General features: G+C 48.7%; 1 protein-coding gene across 1 annotated transcript in view; it reads left to right on the top strand.

The window, feature by feature from the left end:
* The window catches only part of LOC138498060 (dynein regulatory complex protein 1-like), a 371,050-nt gene that overhangs the window by 191,409 nt on the left and 158,880 nt on the right, over positions 1-20,761 (top strand). Inside the window, exon 6 of the mRNA XM_069621906.1 lies at positions 18,059-18,145. Coding sequence (XP_069478007.1) covers positions 18,059-18,145 — 87 coding nt within the window. The remainder of the gene's footprint in view (positions 1-18,058; positions 18,146-20,761) is intronic.

The following is a 20,761-nucleotide window of genomic DNA, read 5'->3' as shown; positions in this document are numbered from 1 at the left end:
GGGCAAGCTAGACCAGAACACCATGCTGTTCTTGACGCCCTCTATTGCTTTCTCTGTATTATGTTTATGCTCCGCCTCAATCTTATGGTAAATATTTACTCCCAAATACCTAAATGTCTCAACCTGCCATGGTATTGGCAGGATAGGCAGCCTCTGTAACGGGACTTCCCTGTATCTGCCCAAGGGAAACAGACTAGACTTTCTCGGGTTCACCGATATGCCTGAGAGGGTGGCGTAATGGTCCTTCACTTCCAGCACATACTGCAGGTTCTCTTCCGGATAACGCAGATAGAGAAGCATGTCATCCACATACAGTGATAACAGGTGTCTACCACTTACTGTGCTAATACCCACCTCCCCATATTGTTGACGCAGGCATATTGCCAGCGGCTCTAGTGCTAGTATGTATAGGATGGGTGACCAGGGGCATCCCTGTCTGGTCCCCCTGCTGAGTTGCCAAATATCTGAGACTATGGGTCCTGTCTTGACTCTCGCCATCGGGGTGCTGTACAACAAGTGGACCCACCTAATGTATGCAGGTCCCATTCCGTATCCCCTCTGGGCTGCTTTCAGCCAAGGCCACCGTACCGAATCAAAGGCTTTGACCGCGTCTAGCGACACAATAGCCAGCTCGCCCGTATCTTCCGCAGTTTGGTCAATGATGTGGTGTAGCCTCCTATGGTTATCAGTGATGTTCCTGCCTGGGACATAGCCCGTCTGATCTGGGTGTATCAGCTTGCCGATCACCCTCTTAAGCCTATTAGCCAGCACTGCCGTAAGTATTTTGCTGTCCTGATTGAGCATGGACAAAGGTCTGTAAGACCCGCACTCCACGGCCGGCTTGCCCGGTTTCAGGAGTGGGATGATCACAGCCTCGCGAAGGGACAATGGAAGTTCCTCCTGCTCATAGGCCTCGTTGAACATGGCAAGCAGTGGCTGAAGCAGCTCCGGCTTGTATGTCTTGTAAAACTCGCTAGGCAACCCATCTGACCCGGGCGTCTTGCACGTGGGCAGACTCTGAATCACCACCTCCAGCTCATCCGAGGTGACAGGAGCGTCTAACTCCGCGCATTCTAGGTCGTCCAGGGTGGGCAGCTCTATGTCCTCTAATGTGTCCAGTATGTCTTGACCCATATCCTCCCCTGTATCCTCATACAAATGTCTATAAAACTTGAGGAACTCCTCGTTTACTCCCTCTTGGGTGTTGCAGATGCGACCTCCCTCATCCCTAATCTCCCTGATAACTGAGCGGGGGCTCTCACTTTTATACAGCCAGGCCAGCAATCTGCCAGGCTTGTCGCCCCCTGCGTGTAGCCTCGCCGTGTATTTCTTGTAATTTAATCTACACAGCCTGTCCCAGAGCGAACTGCAGGTTAACTGTAGATCCTTTATCTTTGTTCTATTATCACGGGCAGTGTCCTCATGTCGTGTGAGGCCCTCCAGCTCCCTCTCCGTTTCCTGAGGTTCCCTTTCGATACCCCCTTGGAGCCCTTTAGATTTGGAAATGGCTACTCCTCGCACCACCACCTTAAACGCCTCCCACAGCGTCCCCACAGAGCGTACGCTGCCCGTGTTTATATTAAAATATTCCTCGATGGCATCCCTCAGATCCTCCCGGAACCCCTCATCTTGCAGTGCCTCTGTCCTAAGTCTCCATGTTGGGATCCGCGATCTGGGGGGCTGGTGTCGCCACTCTACCACCAAAGGCGAGTGGTCAGATAATACCGGGCCTTGTATTCCGCTCCTACCATTTCTCCCGCTATCTCAGCCGCTACGAACACATAATCTAGCCTCGTGTACAAGTCATGTGGCGCTGCATAGTGCAAGTACTGCCTGTCCGTAGGATGCAGCCTTTTCCACACATCCTCCAGGCCTAGGTCATCCAACAATGTCCCGAGCGCTTTGGCCGCCGGCGCCATTTTCCCCGCCTTGTCAACTGACCTGTCCATTTTGGGATTCAGGCTGCAATTAAAGTCCCCTCCCCACACCACCGCTCCCCCAGCCAGGGGGCCAAGTTTACCATAAAGGGACCTAATATAAGCCGCCGTGTCATGGTTGGGGGCGTACAGATTTATGATATGCACTTCCCTGTTTTCCAGGAGCCCTGTTACCGCCACCATTCTGCCTTCCGAGTCTGTCGTTGAGCTAAGCACCTGAAACGGCACATGCGGCGCCAACCAGGTGATAACTCCTCTAGCGTACGCTGAATACGTAGCCCCCACAACATTGCCCCTCCATTTTCTCCTGACCACCTTCAGCTTTTCCCTAGAGAGATGAGTCTCCTGCAGCAGGGCTATGTCAATGTGCATCCTCTTTAGGTACAGCATCACTTTATTTCGTTTCAGATAACTATTGAGGCCCCGTACATTCCAGGTCACAATTCGGAGATTACCCGATGCCATCTACTCGGTCAGTTCCCAACCCACCATTCCCTTTAATGCTCCCTTTGTTAGTTCGTTTACCGACTCTCCCCCTTCCCTCTTTCAACAATTCCCCCCTCCCTGTTCCCCAACTACACACCGCAGCACACAACCCAACCCCTCCCCCCACCCTACCCTACCCCAACAAATGCCCAGCTCATCCCTGGATCTCAGGCCCAACCGTGTCTGGTCCTGTCTCGTATCCGAGGACTAGGACCCCGCGGGGCGTCACCAATCTAACAGTGACCTAACTAAATATACAACTATTGGGATCAAGGGGTGCCTCTCAGGAGCTCCCTATTATCGGTTTTAGGAGAAGTGCATCCAACTGATCCAACCGGCTGACACCATGACTCACTCCCCACAAGCATAGTACAACTCTATATTCAAGTCCCAGTGTCCTAGCTATGTCACCCCGGGTGCCGCAGCAACATGCTACTTATCTCCCGCAGCTTCCATCTGGACATCCGGTTCCTGAGGTCGGCCCTGCATGTCCAGCCAGTCCATCGCCTCTGACAGCGTCTCGAAGAAAAGGGATCTGTTCTTATAAAACACTTTCAACTTGGCAGGATAAAGCAACATGTAGCGAAGGCCTGCTTCTCTTAGCCTTTTTTTTATCAACCCAAAGTTCATTCTGCTATGCTGTACAAGCAGCGTATAGTCCGGGTACGCCCTGATCTTTGCTGACCCCCTCTCAATCGTTCCTCCCCTCCGGAAAAATTCGAGAATCTTCTCCCGATCCCGATATTTTAGGATCTTTGCGATCATCGGCCGCGGAGAGGCTCCTGGGGCCGGTCTCCTTGTCAGGGCCCTGTGCGCTCTTTCAACCGCGAACCCCTGGGTCAGCACTCCGCCTGTTATCTCCTGTAGGAGCAAGGTTTCCACGTATTCTGTGGGGTTTGACCCTTCTATTCCTTCCGGTAGACCCACTATACGGATGTTATTACGCCTGGCACGACCTTCTGCTTGCTCTGCTCTGTCCTCCAGATTGCCCACCCGTTGCACGAGGGCGTGGAGCTCCTTTGCATGCGCGGCGCACGCCTCTGTGGTTGGGGCCATCTCCTTCTTCAAGGCCCCAGTGCGCTCCGCGATCATCCGCACATCCTGTCTCAGCAGGTTCACCTCCTCCTGGACCGCTCCAATCTTGAAGCCCAGGCCCTCCTGCAGCTCTTTCATAGCCAGGCCCAATTTTGTCTCCCAGGCCACTTTTAAATCAGCAATCGCTGCCAACACCTCCTGGAACGTACCCGGTGTTTCCACCGCTGCCGCGGGGGTCTCCTTACTTTTGCCCCCCTCCGCGCCCGGGGGCGACTTGGCATAGGCCTCCATCGTGGGCTGCTTGATCCTAGGTCTAACCACTTTGGAGGACATCCTGCTATGTCGACTGGGCGGAAGCCTGTCGTGCTTCCCCCCACAAATGTCTGCGTGGTCACGAGCCACCCTCAGTAAACCAGACGTTCGCTTGTCTCTCCGGTCGTTGTCTTGAGTGCTTTGGGTGTCACCTTGGTGCCTCTCCAGTTCTGCTCGCCGTCCCCGGGCTATATTCTCTATCCTCCTTCTCTGTTGCAGTGCGTGTGGTGCCTGCTCTTTGTTGGGGGCTATTACGTGTCCGCCCGACTGCCAGATGTATGCTCCTCCGCCGTTGGCACCTTAGTTTCACTACCCTGAATCGGGTTCTGCTGCGCGGGTTTTGTCCACTGTGGTTGGCGTGCTTCCGGTCCTTTGCCACCAGGCCTTGCCTGATGTGAGTCTCTCACGCTTTGTTGCAGGCCTGGCGCCTGCATCCACACCCAGGGAGTCTCTCCAGCTATTCGCTTCAGTGCCCTGCTCGTGATTTAATTGCGCCTTTCCACAACCACATTAATGCACGCTTTTGTGCTCGTGGGGAACACTGCCTTTCTTCTAGTGGGGTTCTTGGCTGTGTCTTTCACTTGGGGTCCCAGCACATCCGAACTCCGCCGCGCTTACCCTGATGCTCAGCTTTGCTCCGCATCTCTGTGTTCTTCGCGGCGGACCGCCATCTTGATTCCTCCGTCTGAGAGTCACAGTTACCTCCCCGGGCTTGCAACACGCGGGTCACAGCCCTGTCTCAATTAAAGTCCACTCAGGCCATGCAGTACACTATCATGGGTCTGCGCACCAGGGGCCCCACCGGGACCTGTCCTATCACAGTTCAGTGTTGCAGCTCCTTCAGTATGCTGCCGTATATTCCGGGTCTCTGCAGCCCTGTTGTGAGGCTAGTCGCCATTCATGAGGCTGCACACTATGCTGGGCTGCCCCTCTGCCCATCCATTTGTTTTCCGTTCCTTTTGTTTGCACTGCAGTGTTTAAACGCCTCTTTGTTCCATGTGTACCATAGGTGTCCTTGTGCTACTGTATCTCCGATCTAACAGGAGTAAGACCTTGTTACACTGTTGTTAGTCTCCGAGCACACCGTCAGGGCTCATTCCGGTGTCAGTATCGGGTGTGTGTCCTGTGCATCTCAGTATGCTGGTGTTACATTGTATCCGCATCGCCCCTGGTGCTCCAGCATGCCGTTGACGGTGCGATTATTTCCTCTGAAGCTCAGCTTTATTGTCCCTCCAGCTCCACGGGGCGCGGAATGTGTTCCAAGACTCCCTCTTTTCAGGTCGAACAGGTTATTCGCCACACAGGTCCGCCCCTCATAGCTCTTTGTGAGCGATTTTCAGCAGCTGCCTGGTCCGTCGGTTCGTTCTTTTATTCACTCAGGCTCGTGTTAGAGCCCCTTCCTGTAGCGACGGAGAGCCCCCACTGTTTCTCAATGTGTTGAGGGCTCTTGTCGGTTCCAGTGCGATCCAAACTTGTCCTCGCACAGCAGTCAGCTGGCAGATGCTCATCTCCATATTTCACCTCTTTGTTCGTGGTGGCCCGCCATTTTGATTTCTTCACGGACGGACAACGGCGGTCCTCCGTAGGCTCAATATAGACTAATCCTGATGTTAGCAGGGTTGAAAAAGCACTCCATTTATGCCGTGTAGCTTCATTAGTCCGCACACGTTATTTTTTCTCCTTCTAAGCAGTTGCGTGCATATCTTCTGTCTGGATCAATTAAGGATTAGCAGGAGCTCCTCTGGAGACACGTCCGTTCACATGGCCCTGTAGCCACGCCCCCCTCTGACTGCAGGGTTGATGAACAGTAGGGTCAGTCTTGGCGCTTTGATTCTAGGGGTGAAGCACTGTAGGGTTAGACTGCGTTTCTTGCCGCACGATGGGGAGTACAGATGCAACAAGTGGGATAAAAAAGAAGTCTATAATAAAGAAAAAGACCAGTGTATGCGACATTTTAAAGAGAAAGGTTTTAAGTCTTTCTGGAATCGGAGAGGGTTCTGTTCAGATCTGAGGGACCCTGGTAGTTTATTCCAAGCAGATGCCCTGGCATTGTTTAGTATTTTCCCATCATGTTTCCTTTTCTGAAAGGTCACCACTATAAGGGTCTTGAAAGTGGAGGATCGAAGGAGCATGGAGGTACATTACTTTTCCAGAATGGGAAAGACAGGCCCAATGTTCCAAAAGGCTCTATATATGACAACTTCAATTGAATGCTACGAGAAGCCAGTGCAAGCGGTCAGCGCAAGGGTCATGTGGTCAAGAGGTTTCAGAGCTAGGGTCAGTCTGGCTGCCTTATTTTGTATCGCCTGGAGTAGATGCATTAGGCATTGAGAGAGGGAGGATAGCTCAGGGGCAATGTGCTCACCTTAGAAGCAAGACGACACAGAGCAACACAGGTTCAATCCCGGGGTCCGTGCTTAGAAACCTCTGGGTATTAAGCGCGTTATAAATAACCTAATAAATCAAATCATCATATCACCCAAATAGAGACAGTTGCAATATTATAGGTGCAAGATTACTGTTGCAGAAGTTACTTGTACTGTATGGGGCATGTTCAAGAGGAGGAGAATCCTTATGATCATGAAGTTGAAAGGGATGTTTCTGAGCGATCACCTGGACCTGTTGGGGAAAAGTTGGGGGAGCCCATTCAGTGCCACTCTTGAGGATACTTGGTTGAGGGGGAATATGAGGGTGTGGAACATAGAGTTGGAGATCAAGCAATTGGGAGGTGAGGAGAAATGGAAGAACCAACGTAAATGATCTTAGTTTTTGATGTATACAAGCAGAGACTTCGGATTTTGGGTAAATTGCTGGTAATGTAGTATTGATCAACGATGAGCCACTGTCTTTCAATGAAATTAGATTATTGCCTGCATATGTTGGAAAAGTGGCAGAAGAAGGATTCATTATCTCTGATAAAGGTTTGAGGTAAGCATCAAAAAGCCAAGAGGAGAGGATTGATGGGCTTTGTAGGCAGTAAAGTAAGTTGGAATTGTTAACCGCGTCAAAGGCCCCAGAGATCCAGGAGCCCGAGAATAGCAACAGTGTTATTGTCTAAGGCCTTCAAGATTTCATCCCTCGTGTATAGAAGAGCCCAACACTGTGCATCTGGTTTGTCTGAATCCCTACTGGTGATCATACAGGAGGTACGTGGTGGTAATGTATTCCATCAACTCCTGTGTTGCTGCTATTTTGAGAATCTTGCCAATGAGGAGTGTGTTTGCTATTGGGTGGTTAATAATCAGGATGTTAGGGTTGCCATTTACTTTAGTCTTTTTTTTTTGTGTGTGGCGTTTTCAGCATATTACAACCATCAAACTTCCCCACCCCCTCATCCCAACCCCCCCGAAACCCCTGCTCCACTTCCCACCCCTCCCATCCCAAATCCGGAGCCAAACATAAAACATCAAGTATATAGACCAGACCGCCAAACAACTTTTCCAAAATCCACATTTTCATGCGATACCTAAAATGCGTAGTTTTGAGGACAATGGGCCTCATTACTGGTCTGGCGGTAACCCTGCTGGTGATATCTGTGGATTGCTGCCAGACCCAAAAAATTTACCGGCATCTGACTTCCCGGTAACACTGGGGTATTACACCCATGGTGTAAGGACTCTATGGGAATGGGGAACACAGAAGCACCGGCAACGTTAATAACGGTGCCGGTGCCTCCGTTACGGTCTGCTTACCGTGGTCGCTGTGTCCGGCAGGGTCAAACCTGCCGGGCACAGTGACTCCGGCAAGCAGACCCATAGTGTGCTGGTCTGGTAACAAAGGTGCCGGTAGGCTTACCGTCACCGTTGTTACCGGACCGGCACACTTGTAATGATGCGCAATGTCTAACATTGTAGTCTTTTTGTAAAAAGTTCAGGATCAAGTTCCATTCTTTGGCAAATTTAGCATGAGCTCACTGTATAGAGTACGTTAACCATTCCAGTGCCAAAAGGTTCCAAACTTTGGAGAGCCAGGCAGTGATTTGAGGTGGTTATTTCGATTTCCATCTTTGGGCTATCAGCAGCAGAGTAGATAATTGTAATATAACAAAAGCTTTCAGTACAGGTCTCAAGCTCTGTCGAAGGTTCTCATCAATGACCACCAAAAAACATGATCTCAAGAACCTAGGTACTCGCAAAGAACACATTTTGAAAATACATTTGTTAACCTCGTCCCAATACTGCTGCAAAGCTGGACAACTCCACCATATATGTTCCCAATCGCGTACCATTCCGCATTCCCTCCAACATTTATCAGAGATAGATGGTAACATTCTCTGTAATCGAGCAGGTGTATAGTGCCATTGCACTAGTAGTTTGGACCAGAATTCTCTCAGTTGGAGCGACCTAGTAAGTTTGGGTATCCTTTTCCATAATACCTCCCAGTCCTCTTCCGATAATTCCTCCCCCAGGGTATTATGCCATTGTTGTATAGACCTTATTGACTCCCTAGGATTGGAGTCAACCAGCAATAATTGTATATTCAAAATCATCGCCTTATTGCCAGGATTAGAGGTTACATATCTATCAAAAGGTGTTAGATATCTTACTGCAGCCTTCTTAACAGGTGGGGCCAAAATCCAGTGCCTAACTTGGAAATACTGGAACCAGGATGTTTCCCGCAGAGCAAGCTCTTGTTTGCATTGTATGAATGATTTGATGTCATTTCCCTGAAACATATCTCTCAATCTCTCGCAACTCACACGCCTCCACTCTTTAAATGCATTGGGATCGAGACATGGGGTGAATTGCGGATTATTAAACAAGGGCATAAGGGGGGAAGGGTATGAAGGTTAGGTGATATTTTATAACCACTGCATCCCATATATTCTCTACTGTCCCCGTAATCTCACTGAGATGTATATTAGGAGGTCGATCCTGTCTCGGCAACCAAAAAACATCCCTAAAACATTGGCCTCCCAACGCCTTATCCAACTGTATAATTTCCCTGTATCCCCCATAGACCAGTCTTTTAGCACCCTTATTTGTGCAGCTTGGTAATATTTCATAAAATTCAGGAGACCTAACCCTCCCTTTTCAGTTGGAGTCATTAATATGCGTTGGGATACCCTTACGGTTTTGGTCTTCCAGGGAAATTTAGATATCATCCTTTGCATCTTCTGGAAAAATGCCACTGGGACTCGTATAGGTAATGCCTGAAAACAATACAAAATCCTGGGGCGAGTAACCATTTTCACAGAGTTGATCCTGCCTAACCAGGAGATGGTGAGGGGGCCCCACTTTAATAATTGTGTTTCAATACCCTTTAACAGAGGAGGATAGTTAGCCGCGTATAACCCATTTATTGTGGAAGTTATAGTCACCCCCAGCAACTTTATCCCTTCCTTCGCCCACCCCAACTGGGTGCTTAACTTCAAAGATTTTACCTCCGCCGCCGATAGAGACAGGTTCAAGACCTCCGATTTAGCATTATTTATTTTCAGGCCTGCCACTTTGCCAAACTGCGTAAATTCCTGCCAGGCTGCTTGCAGGGTATTGTGAGGGTCTGCCGCGATAAGGAGCATATCATCGCCATATGCCATGATTATATGCGAAATACGCCCAAAACCAATTCCCCTGATATCATGTGTCTGTCTAATTTTTGCGAGTAGTGGTTCTAAATGCAGTGCGTACAATAAGGGTGACAAGGGACACCCCTGTTTAATCCCACATTACAGTGAAATGGGGAGAGATAATTGCCCATTTATCAATAATCTCGCTGTAGGGTGTTTATAATTGGCTTTAATTTTGTCTATACATTTTGGGCCAAACCCCATTTTTCCCATTGTGAGAAAAAGAAAAGACCACTTGACCTGCTCGAAGGCCTTTTCTGCATCTAATGAGACAAGGACCGCCGGAATCGTCGTCTTCTCTGGTTTCTCTAGTATGTGACATAGCCTCCATATGTTATCGTGCGTCTGCCGCTGCGTTATAAATCCAGTTTGATCCGAATGTATTAAGAGGAGTAAAAGGTCTTCCATCCTATTGGCTAATATTTTAGTATAAATTTTGTCATCGACATTTATCAAAGCTACCGGACGATATGGCCCGCATCTGCTTGGGTCTTTGCCCGGTTTGGGGAACAGTACTAATTTAGCTTCTTCCATGGAGGAAGTAATACCTACTGATTGCGCGAAAGAGTTATATAGCTTTGTTAATTTTGGGGTTAGAATTTAGTTATAGGTTTTATAAAAGGATGCCGGATAACCATCGTGCCTGTGGATTTATTCACTGGTAATTCACGTATCACCCGATGAACCTCTGCTTGTGTGATTTCCGTTTCTAGCGCCTGACTTTCCAATAGCATAAACCTTGGAAGGGAGACATTTTACAAATATTCCCATTGAGCGTGCGGGTCGGGAGATTTGGATCAATTAAGGTCTGAGTAAAATACATGTAATTGAGTAATGATATGATCGGTTTCTGTAGTTACATCACCGTTGGGGAGCCTAATCTGCTGTATAGTTTGCGAAGTTACCCGCTGACGAAGCTGATTAGTTAGAAGACAATCTGTTTTATTGGCTTTCAGGTCATATTTTTGTTTCAGATAAAGAAAGTATTTTTCTGCTTTTTTCATATAAAGAGGATTAAGCCTCCCAACGGTGGCCCTATATGCCTTTTGTAACTTTGGGCCCGTATTCGTTTCCATCTGTGACAGTACTTGTCGGACTTCCCCCTCCATTTCTATTTTTAGTGTCACCTTCTGCTTCTGTCTGATGGCCTCTTCCGCTATAAGGAGACCTCTCAGTGTAGCCTTGAAGGCGTCCCAGGTTACCTGTCTCGCTGTGTCCCTCTTTTCATGAATTTCAAAGAAATCTCTAATATGTCCAGCAATACTCCTCCTAATAACTTGATCTTGAAGTAATCCTAAGGGAAATGTCCATGTCCATCACCGCGGCTTTTCTTGCGGGACTGTCACCTCCATGATAATCGACGCATGGTCTGATATTGTTATAGTTTGTGTCATGATTTGTGTTATTCTTCCTAAGAGCGGAAGCAAGGCCCAGACATAGTCAATACATGAGAATGAATGATGCATGTGTGAGTAATATGTGAAACCCCTGTCCCCCCCCTCAAGGACAGCCTAAACATCCACTAGGGAAAGTTGTGTGAATTTCTGTTGTAAGGCCCTAGAGGGGAGGGTGTTGAGTATAGCATGTTTATGTGCTGTGATCTCGCACAGGGTCCCATGCTATATTGGGGTCTCCTAACATTAGTATTTTCCTTCCGCAAACTCTTCCAGCAGCCCAGGGTTGGATTTCAAAAAGCCTTCCTGACCTGTGTTGGGGGCATATACTGAGGCCACTATCAATTTGTTAACACGCAGTTGCAAAATGGAGAATATATATATGTACCCTCCTTTTGGATCTTAGAGCGTACTACTTTGATTAAAGTTCCCTTCCTAATAGCTATGAGCACCCCTGCCACGTTCCCCTCGGCATTTGCCTATAATAATAATGGCTATTGACGCAATCAGAGTTTACCTCTGTCCGCCCTCCGTATATGGGTCTCTTGGAGCGCCACCAAGTCCGGTTGGTGGCGTCCCAATAGTCCTTCTACCTTCCTTCGTTTCTGTGGGGTATTGAGCCACTTAACATTCAATGTTAAACACCTGAATTACATGTACCTGTGTCTATCCTCCGTTGGGTCGCTATATAAGCACATCTGTCTAACATCGCATTTACATAGTACTACTGCACCTTGGATTACCTTGGATTACCCCCCTGAACTCCCCTGTTCCCCCCTCCTTTTCCCCAACTTACCTTAAACCCTTCCCCAGAAAGTTCCCTGGTGTGAGACACAGAACCTAGTGTTACCCGGGGGACAAATCCTTGGCTGTGAGTCACCTGCTACTCCATGGGTGAGTGCAGGATAGAGTACCACCCCCATCTGTTACCTGAACAAATGAAGTCCAAGATGTCACTCTCTGTTGCCATCCTTTGTTTATCTTCGCTAGCTGGTTTAGTCCTGTGTCTAGTAGAGACCCTTAAATGCACCCTCATTTAGCCGATTTCGAGGTCAGCCCTCTAAGTCTGGCTCTCCAGTCGTCTCTCTGTGCACCTTCATGTTTCCTCCGTCGTTGTTCAATTGTAGACCCTTCCCCAGATGCAAGATGTTTGGTGCGTCCATCTCAACCGCAGCTATTGCTCATAAGCTCATTCCATTATCTTCCTCTATTTGAAGCAGCGCCATACCAGCTTCTTCGAGATGTTATTCGATGCTGCCTGCCTTCCAGTGTGAAAAGGAGGCCAAAAGGAAACATCCATTTAGACCTGATTTCGCAAGCCTGAAAAGTCTTTACCACCGTCTATATGTCTCTGTGTTTTTGGAGGGTTGTCAATGATAAGTCTTCATAAAGTTGGATTTCCACTCCATTGTATGTTATTGGTGCAGACAATCACGTTGCTCTTAATATCTGCTCCTTCTGTGGGTATGAGGAGCAGGCTGCAAGCACATCCCTGGGGCGAGCGCCAGGTTCCAGCCTCTTCGGACCTGTCCTGTGGACCCTGTCAAATGGATCAGTAGTAGTTTCCGCTGCTTCTATGAGGTCTGCAAAGATCTGAGTTACTGCCCCTTTGAGTTCTATATCGGTCACATATTCTGGGAGATTCTTGAGACGAATATTGGAATGTCTGGAACGATTCTCCAACTCTTCACATTGAATCTCGAGATTATGTGTAAACCTGGCTAGTTCTTCTATTGCGATGTCTGATTGTTTACTGTCCTCAACCAGGCCCTGGATTCCCCTTTCATTTGCATCTACTCGGTCCCCCAGAACGGAAATTAGGTTAGCTTCCTTGCCGGGGGGTCCCTCTAACAATCCCACTATGTTCGAGTGGCTCACAGAGGCCTTCCCAGCTCTACTTTATCGAGCTGGAGACGGAGAGCCTGCACGCACAACCTTACAGTGCGGTGGCCATCTTGGAACACGCCATTTACTTTTTAAGGAGGAGAGAAGGGATGTGGTTCATCTTGTGGAGAAGGGAGGAATCACCATATGTCAAGGAACTTTTAACTAAGAGAGCTAGAGCAGGTGCCAGGGTGGAGATATTTTCTTTGTCTTGTGTCATAGGTGGACGGTTTAATTCCAATATGTGGCCCCTAGGGCTGTCCCTCTCTCTCTCTCTCTTTCTCTCTCTCTCTCTCTCTCTCTCTCATCTCTGTTGGGTTTTCTCCCTAGTGCAGGTGCCTGCTGTAACTGTGGTTAGTTCTACCGACTTGTAACCCCTCCAGTCTAATTTCTCCCATCTACTAATGGTGTTCCCAAGATGCTGGCTCTCTAAGCTCCTTCTGTTGAACTCGGGCTGTTTCACTCACACCTACACTTACCTTTCCCTTGCTACTCTCATTACTAGATCTCTCTTGCTCCTTCTGCTGTTCTGCCATCCCTACAATGTTTCATTCCTCCTACTCCTTGCCTCCATCCTTTGATGTTACAACTCCCCCTCTACACTTCAGTGCTCCCCTCTCTTCTACTACCCTACTCCTCCCACTACTACTTCCCTGCTTCCCCTAATTCTCTCTTCCCCCCACTACTACTTACCTGCTTCCCCTACTGCTCTCCTCCCCCACTACTACACCCCTGCTTCCCCTAATGCTCTCATCCTCCCACTACTACTCCCCTGCTTCCTCTACTGCTCTCCTCCTCCCACTACTACTCCCCTGCTTCCCCTACTGCTCTCCTCCTCTCACTACTACCTTCCTCCTCCCACTACTACTCTCCTCCTCCCACTACTAACTTCCTCCTCCCACTACTACTCTCTTCCTTCCACTACTACCTTCCTCCTCCCACTACTACTCACCTCCTCCTCATCCTACTACCGTCTTCCTCCTAATACCCTCCTCCTCCCACTTCTATTTTATTCTCCTCCTCCCACTACCACTCCACCCTCAAAGCTGCACATTCACCCTCGTTTGGCCCTGTACCATTCACCTCACATTCACTCCTTAAACTAGTTCTACTCACTTGCCACACAAAAATGATTATTCAAACTGTAGAACCACTTTCGCTCCTAAGTCAATACCTCACCTTCTCCACAAACCTTGTCCCTGAGTCACTACTTTCTCCCTCTTCCTGCTGGTCTCTTGGTCCATCTCCACCTCCACTGCTGACCTCAACCAAATAACCCATACTACGTGCTTCCCGTCCCCTGTTTAAGTATTCCTCCCCCTCGGGTGAATGGCCATCTTCCCTTCCCATCCCGGCCCTGTCTTTACTATGCTATGTATGTGCAGGGAAGAGTCTTTAAACAGGGCCTCGGCCCACCTACTATCTCTGCGTGTGCTCGCCGAATGAAGAGCTGGGTGGTGTTGGAGGTTTCAGGCTTGTATTACCATTTTGTGGTCTGGATTTGTGAGGTCTTGGTACGTTCCATAGATGGGTGGTGGGTCCTTCCCATGTGGTCTACATGGCTTTGTGTGGCTGTATGGGCTTGTCCACACTGGTTTGTAGCTCTGTGATGTTTTCTGTACCGGCACATATGTACGTGGTTTCTCCTTGGGATTCTCTCTCCGCTCGCTAGGGTCTGCCTGAAGCGCCATGCCACTTAGGGGATGTGGTCTCTGTCTGCCTGTCTGCTTGAATTTTTCATGTAACGTGCCTTGATCACTCCTGGGTAATGCTGGATCTTTTCCCTCACGTGTATTGACTGCTGGGTCAGTCCACTGAGAGCTCTCTTACGGGTACCGAGAGTATTCCTGGAAATATCAGAGAGACGCTGGTCAGTATATTGTAACAGAGGTAGGGCATGAGTAGAAAGAGGTCTGCATGCAAGCATGCTGGCAATGGAGAGGGGACAGGAATTGGGGCTCTCTCTGTGGCCATTGTCTATCTCAGAGTTAGCACTGGCTCTGGATTGTTTTGTGGCTGACTTCCCCTCCCTCCCTTTTGTAAGGAAGGCATGGTATCAAAGTAAGACAGACACAAGTGACCGCAGTTCAAGGGTGTTTATTGAACTTTATCAAGGGGGTGATAAACGCCTATCTAAACCTAAATCTAAGATGGGAGCAAGCTACGACCATCAAAATAATAATAATGCAGTCCTAGTGGAGTCTCGTCAGGATAAAAGGGCCTATACTAAAAACCTATTGACAATCCTTATTGCTAAGTTACAAATAGTGTGGGGTAATGTGCATGAAAAAGAAAGAAGTGTTCACAAAATGATTAGTTAGGATGTTCAGGCTTTTGGCCTCCCTTCCCCACGTTTTCAGCATGGGAGAAGGCGGGTCACTCGAACACTGCACACTCTTGGGCTTCTTCGGCGCGAGGACACAGTTCCTTCACAAGCATCAGGGCCTTCCATGCCCACGTCTTTTACGTTATCAAAAGTCTCTTGCTTCAGAGGGCCTGAACAAACGAAAAGTTATTTTCCAAGTATTCACATAGGGCAATTCACTCTCACCCTGGATCCCCCTCAGCCGGGCTCAGATCCTTTTTGTACCACAAGCTTTTCTGGGGTGACTCACAGTTCACCCCAAATCCCCCTCTGTCTGGCTCAGATACCACCTTTTCTACAATTAGTCTCCCTCCGCTGGGATCGGACCAATTACAGTTCGTATATCTTTTCTCAGGTAACTCACGGTTCACACCGGATCCCCCTCCGTCGGGCTCAGATCCCCTTTTAACAATTAGTCTCCCTCAGCCGGGCTCGGACCAATTACAGTTTGTATATCTATCGAAGACTTTCAAATGTGCATGGGGTTTGGCTTGACCCTTTGCAAGACCACTTTGATATCACAGTTCACAATTTGACACTCTCAGTTGGATACCTAATAGAGTCCTTCGAATGAGTACCCATGTGGTGCTGGACCACTCTGTATGCGGTATCTTGGGTTTCAAAAGTTCAGTCACTCCTTGGATATTCAATTACATTCGCGTTGCTCATCATATATGCCTTACGCTCGGTTCTTTGCAGATTTGTTCATACAATGTTGCAGTTTGCAACCTTGCTTATAACACAGACCAGTCTGCTATCAGTCTCCCCGACGCACCGGCTATGCTGACATTACTGGAGCGGCTTTGTTATCGGAGCCAAATACAGACCACGGCGGCAATAGCTCCTCCCCACCTCGGCTATTGATGCGGGAGAGCCCCGGGTACCTTCGACACACAATGCACCTTTCCCGGTCTTATGTTTCTTATTCTCGAGGGCTTGTGAAAGTAGCGGTTTCCTTCCTCTGAAAAGCCCAAGCGCAATCCCCTTCTTGCAACCCTTTCTGGTCTTGCCGTCTTTCTCCTCGTATTAAACTGCAATCTCGGAACTGCTGCTTCTTCGTGCGTTTTGCCTTGCTCCCAAGGTTCACAAATGAAGGCCTTCCTCAGCCGGGCTTGAGCCTCCTTTCAAAGTACACAATTTGCAAAAATAGGGTCTTGGGACTTCTAGTCCCAGAATACACAAGGCTAATTTCGCTCCCCCTTTACAGCTCTCCGAAATGGCATTTTCTGGCCTTGGGAGTGACAGGAGCTAAAAGGGTATGTTAATCGGAGGTCAGGGTCTCCCCACCTGCCCCTCAGATACCTGGGTTCGCCTGCTTGGCCCAGGGGAGGAGTTTTACTGTTGGTACTGCCAGGCAACCCCAGCTGCCCCTGGTCTTTCCTTATAGAGGTGCAGTTCCCTCCTCCACACTGCAGTCTCCTCTCAAGTAGCAGGGCCATTGTTTGGGTGGTTTTCTCCTCCTCCACAACTCGCTCAAAGTGTGCTCTCGTGCTCCGCCTTTTATACTTCCTGGAGTGGTGATTAGGTTCAGGTGTGCATAGTTGTAAAGGGAAGCCTGACTTTGCCTGGCCTCGTAAATGGGACAGTCTGCTGTAGAAAGGGGAGAGTCTGTTTTCTGTGTCTGTGGTTCCCTGTTGGTGATCTTCATCCTCCCAATCTCTCTCCTCCTCGTCTCAATGATTTACGGAAAAGTGGGGGTGGGGGAGTTGGGATCAGTAACTCCTGTATAATAGGATCTGTAACAGGACAGAAAGGGGAGGGGATACCGTATGTCATCTTTGGGTGCCCCTACCCTGCTCCCCGAGGTCCTGTGCAGTGAAGATCCCTTGGGTTTTTCACACTTTTCACAAGGCCTGGGTACTGACCTTGTCACACTTGGCTGCTTATGGGTAGCTTTGCTCCAAGGGGGCTTTTGATTTATTTCTTTACTATGGTGATGAGATCAGTCTAGACACAGGCTTCAAGGAAGAAAAGGTGGCTTCTGTGTTCACTTATGGGCTCGGGGGGAGTGAAGGGGGCTCCAAGGATCTGGTCAACCAGAGATGACCAATTGACAGGTATTTTCCTTCTCACAGAAAAAGTCTACTGCAGGAGGAGTAGAAACCCCTTAAGCTGCTTGACACTTGGGAAGTAGCAGAGCTAGCTGTGCACTTTGGAAGAAACCCAGATTCCCCATATATCCGGAATAGTTGAGAATTATCGCTGCACAGCAGTGTTTTGTTTTAAGGAGAGAAAGCTCAGACAATGGATGGTTTGAGAATTAGGATTACAGAGGACTGGTGGCAGGAGCACCTGGGCTCTTCTGAGTTTCTTCTAAAGGTTGAAGGACAAGCTCTCACATGGTCGCCTGCACAATGTGGGTTCTCCAATAGAAACGTGTTATGTGGTTACACCCATGTCATTGGTCTGGCCTGAATGGTATCCAGCTTGTGAGGCGATGCAGGGTGTTACAGGACATCTTTAATTTTGCAAACCTTGCTAACAGTCGGTCCAGTTAGTGGAAAGGGACTCATTTTAATGTTTGGGAGAAACAGGACTGAGGATGTTTGAATGGCATCCCAAGCGTGATCTCCTATGTGGGTTGAGTGCTTGGCCAGACATTACAGGCCAGTGTACCAAAATGGCTGAAGAACTATTTGGGCCACAATTTGAGGGATGCTCCAATCAAATATTGGAATACCTCATGACGAGGATTGAGTTTGCAGTCAGTTGGAGATTTGCAAATGATCCGTTCTGCTGTTTTTGGGACGTCTGTAGATGGTGGCGATTCTCAGGTGAGTATTAGGGTTGAGCGCATTTTCATGCAATACATCCTTAAGGAGCAGAGATCTTAGGAGAAGTTACCTGTGCCAGGGAGATCAGTGCTGCCCTCATGGTATTGTGCCTCTTGTTGACAAGGATCTTCTAGCTAATGGATTATAGGTGGGGCATTTCCTAGGTTCAGGCTGGGGGAAAAGCAGTGGGGCACTGCATAGAGCGACTGCTTTAAAGAGTATTAGGGACAATCCCTATAAATGATTAAATGGTCAGAAATGTCTCAAATGTTAAAGTCTTTATATCGTTTTGTTTTTGGCAGAAGTCATTTGAAATGGAACGGCGAGAACTACTGTCTACTAACAGAAATAGGTGGGAAAAAGGAATGCAGTCCCGCAGGGACCAAGAGGTAATGTCTATGCACAGATCACCCATAAAGGAATGCAGTCCCGCTGGGACCAAGAAGTAATGTCTATGCACAGATCACCCATAAAGGAATGCAGTCCCGCTGGGACCAAGAAGTAATGTCTATGCATAGATCACCCATAGAGGAATGCAGTCCCGCTGGGACCAACAGGTAATGTCTATGCACAGATCACCCGCAAAGGAATGCAGTCCCGCTGGGACCAAGAGGTAATGTCTATGCACAGATCACCAGTAAAGGAATACAGTCCCACTGGGACCAAGCGGTAATGTCTATGCACAGATCACCGTCACTGTGTATCCTGCGAGGAAACGTAGTGTTTAGGTCACAGTCTAAATCATCTTCTTCTCACAAGTGGCTCCAGGGTCATCATAAATGTCTATCGAAATGGTACCGTCTTGGTACAAGGGCCTCAACCCAACTTCCTTCTCTTTGATAGGATCCTCCCTCACCTTATCAACTTTCCACCTTCCTCATCACTTGCTCCCTTGCCATCTACCCCTACAACCTCTCTGGCTCCCTTGCCTGGTAGGTCCACCCTGGCTTCCTCACCCACACTCTCTGCACAGACGATCTTATCAACCTCTCCCACGCTGGTGCCCTTGCCACCCACTGCCGACACATCTGGAGCTCCCTTGCACCCTGCGGCCCCTCCGGCTCCCTTGCCTGCACTCTCCTCACTAACATCTTTGTCATCTTCGGTCCCTCTGCCTTCTCCTGCCTCTATCTCGCAGGTACTCACAGCGCTTATGGGGGGGGGGCTCTGTCCCCTGCATACACCCTCTTAAGTCTTTCACAAATGGCAAACAGCTCCACTTTTCCACGCTTAACTCTCGCTCTGCTGTCAAGCACTCCTCTGACATTTGCCAACTCCTTGAACACCTGTATCTTGATGTTCTTGCTCTCACCGAGACATGGTTTAACGACAGCTCTGTCACAAGTTTTGACAAACTTATGCCTGATGACCACAAGATTCTCTCTGAGCCCAGACACAGCAGGCCAGGAGGGGGAGTAGACCTGATCTTTCTTAAGTGGATCCCTGTTTCCATCATTCCCACTCAGGTCTACTCCTCCTTTGAAAGCCTGGTCTGCAGGCTCACTCCCTCGCCTTTCTCCTCTCTTACTCTGGCCACCTTCTATCGTCCGCCGGGCCAGTCCTCCCTCTTCCTCTCGGAATGGGGATGACCTGGCCTCTTCTCTCCTTTCCTCCTCTTCCCAACTCCTCCTTCTGGGAGATCTTAACATCCATCTTGACTCTCCGGACTACTCAGGACCTTTCCGCAACCTATGCGACTCTCTCTCTCACCCTCCATTCTACACTCTGATCCCACGCACACTACCAGCCACTCCTTGGATGGTCTCATCTCCAGAGACATCCCTCTCTCTATCCCTCTCACCTGGACTGATCACTCTTTTCTCTCTTCTCACTTGAAGCTTGCTGCCCCTTTAACACTGGCACACACTGCATTGCCTCCTACCTTCAAGGTCACCCGACCCTGAAAAGAGTCAATGGCTGCCTTTGCCTGTACCTACTTTCCTCCTATTCTTGCGACTGACTCCCACCCTGACACAGCCCTCTCTAACATTCACCTTTCCATTTGCAACACTCTCAACATCCTCACTCCGGTCATGAGGTTCTGACTGAAGCCTGCCAAAAAAGTGCAACTCTTGGTATGACTCTGACTTGGCTGACCTTAAACACGAGTGCAGGGCAGCGGAACGGACATGGGGTCTTCAGGTGCACCCTCAGACAAACTGGCTTGCTGCCTTCTGCAAAGGCAATATAGACTCAGCATCTGGCTCAGGAAAAGAGTCGATATTCAAGCCTTAGTATACAATTGAAAATCAGTCTTAACACAACTATCGGGCGAGCACTGGTTTATAGTATATATGAATTGATTCCTTTTGCTGCACCGCGGCTCCTTGTTTCCGAGGCTGATCAGAAATCTAACAGTAACTATCACAAAAGACGGTATGCTGTTAGATGGCGCTCAACTCTTAGACCCTTTAAGTGTATATAATTGATTTGGATATCATGAACCAATAACTTGTCAATAACTTATCACAGCTCTGGTGATTATTCAAATATAGCGTTTATTTTCCAAACTTTAGTAGTTCAGTTTTCAACCTTAAAGTTTATAATAACTTTTGGTCAATCATGTTCCTCAACACGTGTTTTGATGTCACCAATCCAAATGACGGCGCCTCAGGAGGAAAAACACATATGTTTTGCATTCAAATTTGCCATTTTTTCCAATGCAGTGTTTTGGTTAGTGTTCTGTTCTCAACGTAGCAGATAATGAATCAATTGCAAAGTCTTCCCTGAGTGTTAGGGATTTTGTTTCTTCGAGCCTGCATCTCCGCAGCATCCAACAACACAGATGAACTCTTCAAAGTGTGCAAGAAACTAGCCAACCCTACTGCAGGCTCATCCTCTTCTGCACCCATCCATGCCCTTTGCTCGACCCTGGCTGCACACCTCACCGCCAAAACACAGGACATCCTGCCCTTGCTCTCCTCCACACCTACTCATGCACCATCATATTTTGGGCTCCTGTCAGGCGCCCCTCCCCCTCTTCGTTCCTTCCTCTCCCCTGTCAC

Source organism: Ambystoma mexicanum, chromosome 5q (genome assembly GCF_040938575.1).
Source record: "Ambystoma mexicanum isolate Mex_15411 chromosome 5q, UKY_AmexF1_1, whole genome shotgun sequence".
NCBI classification, from domain to species: Eukaryota; Metazoa; Chordata; class Amphibia; order Caudata; family Ambystomatidae; genus Ambystoma; species Ambystoma mexicanum.
This window is presented reverse-complemented; position numbering and strand designations above follow the sequence as displayed.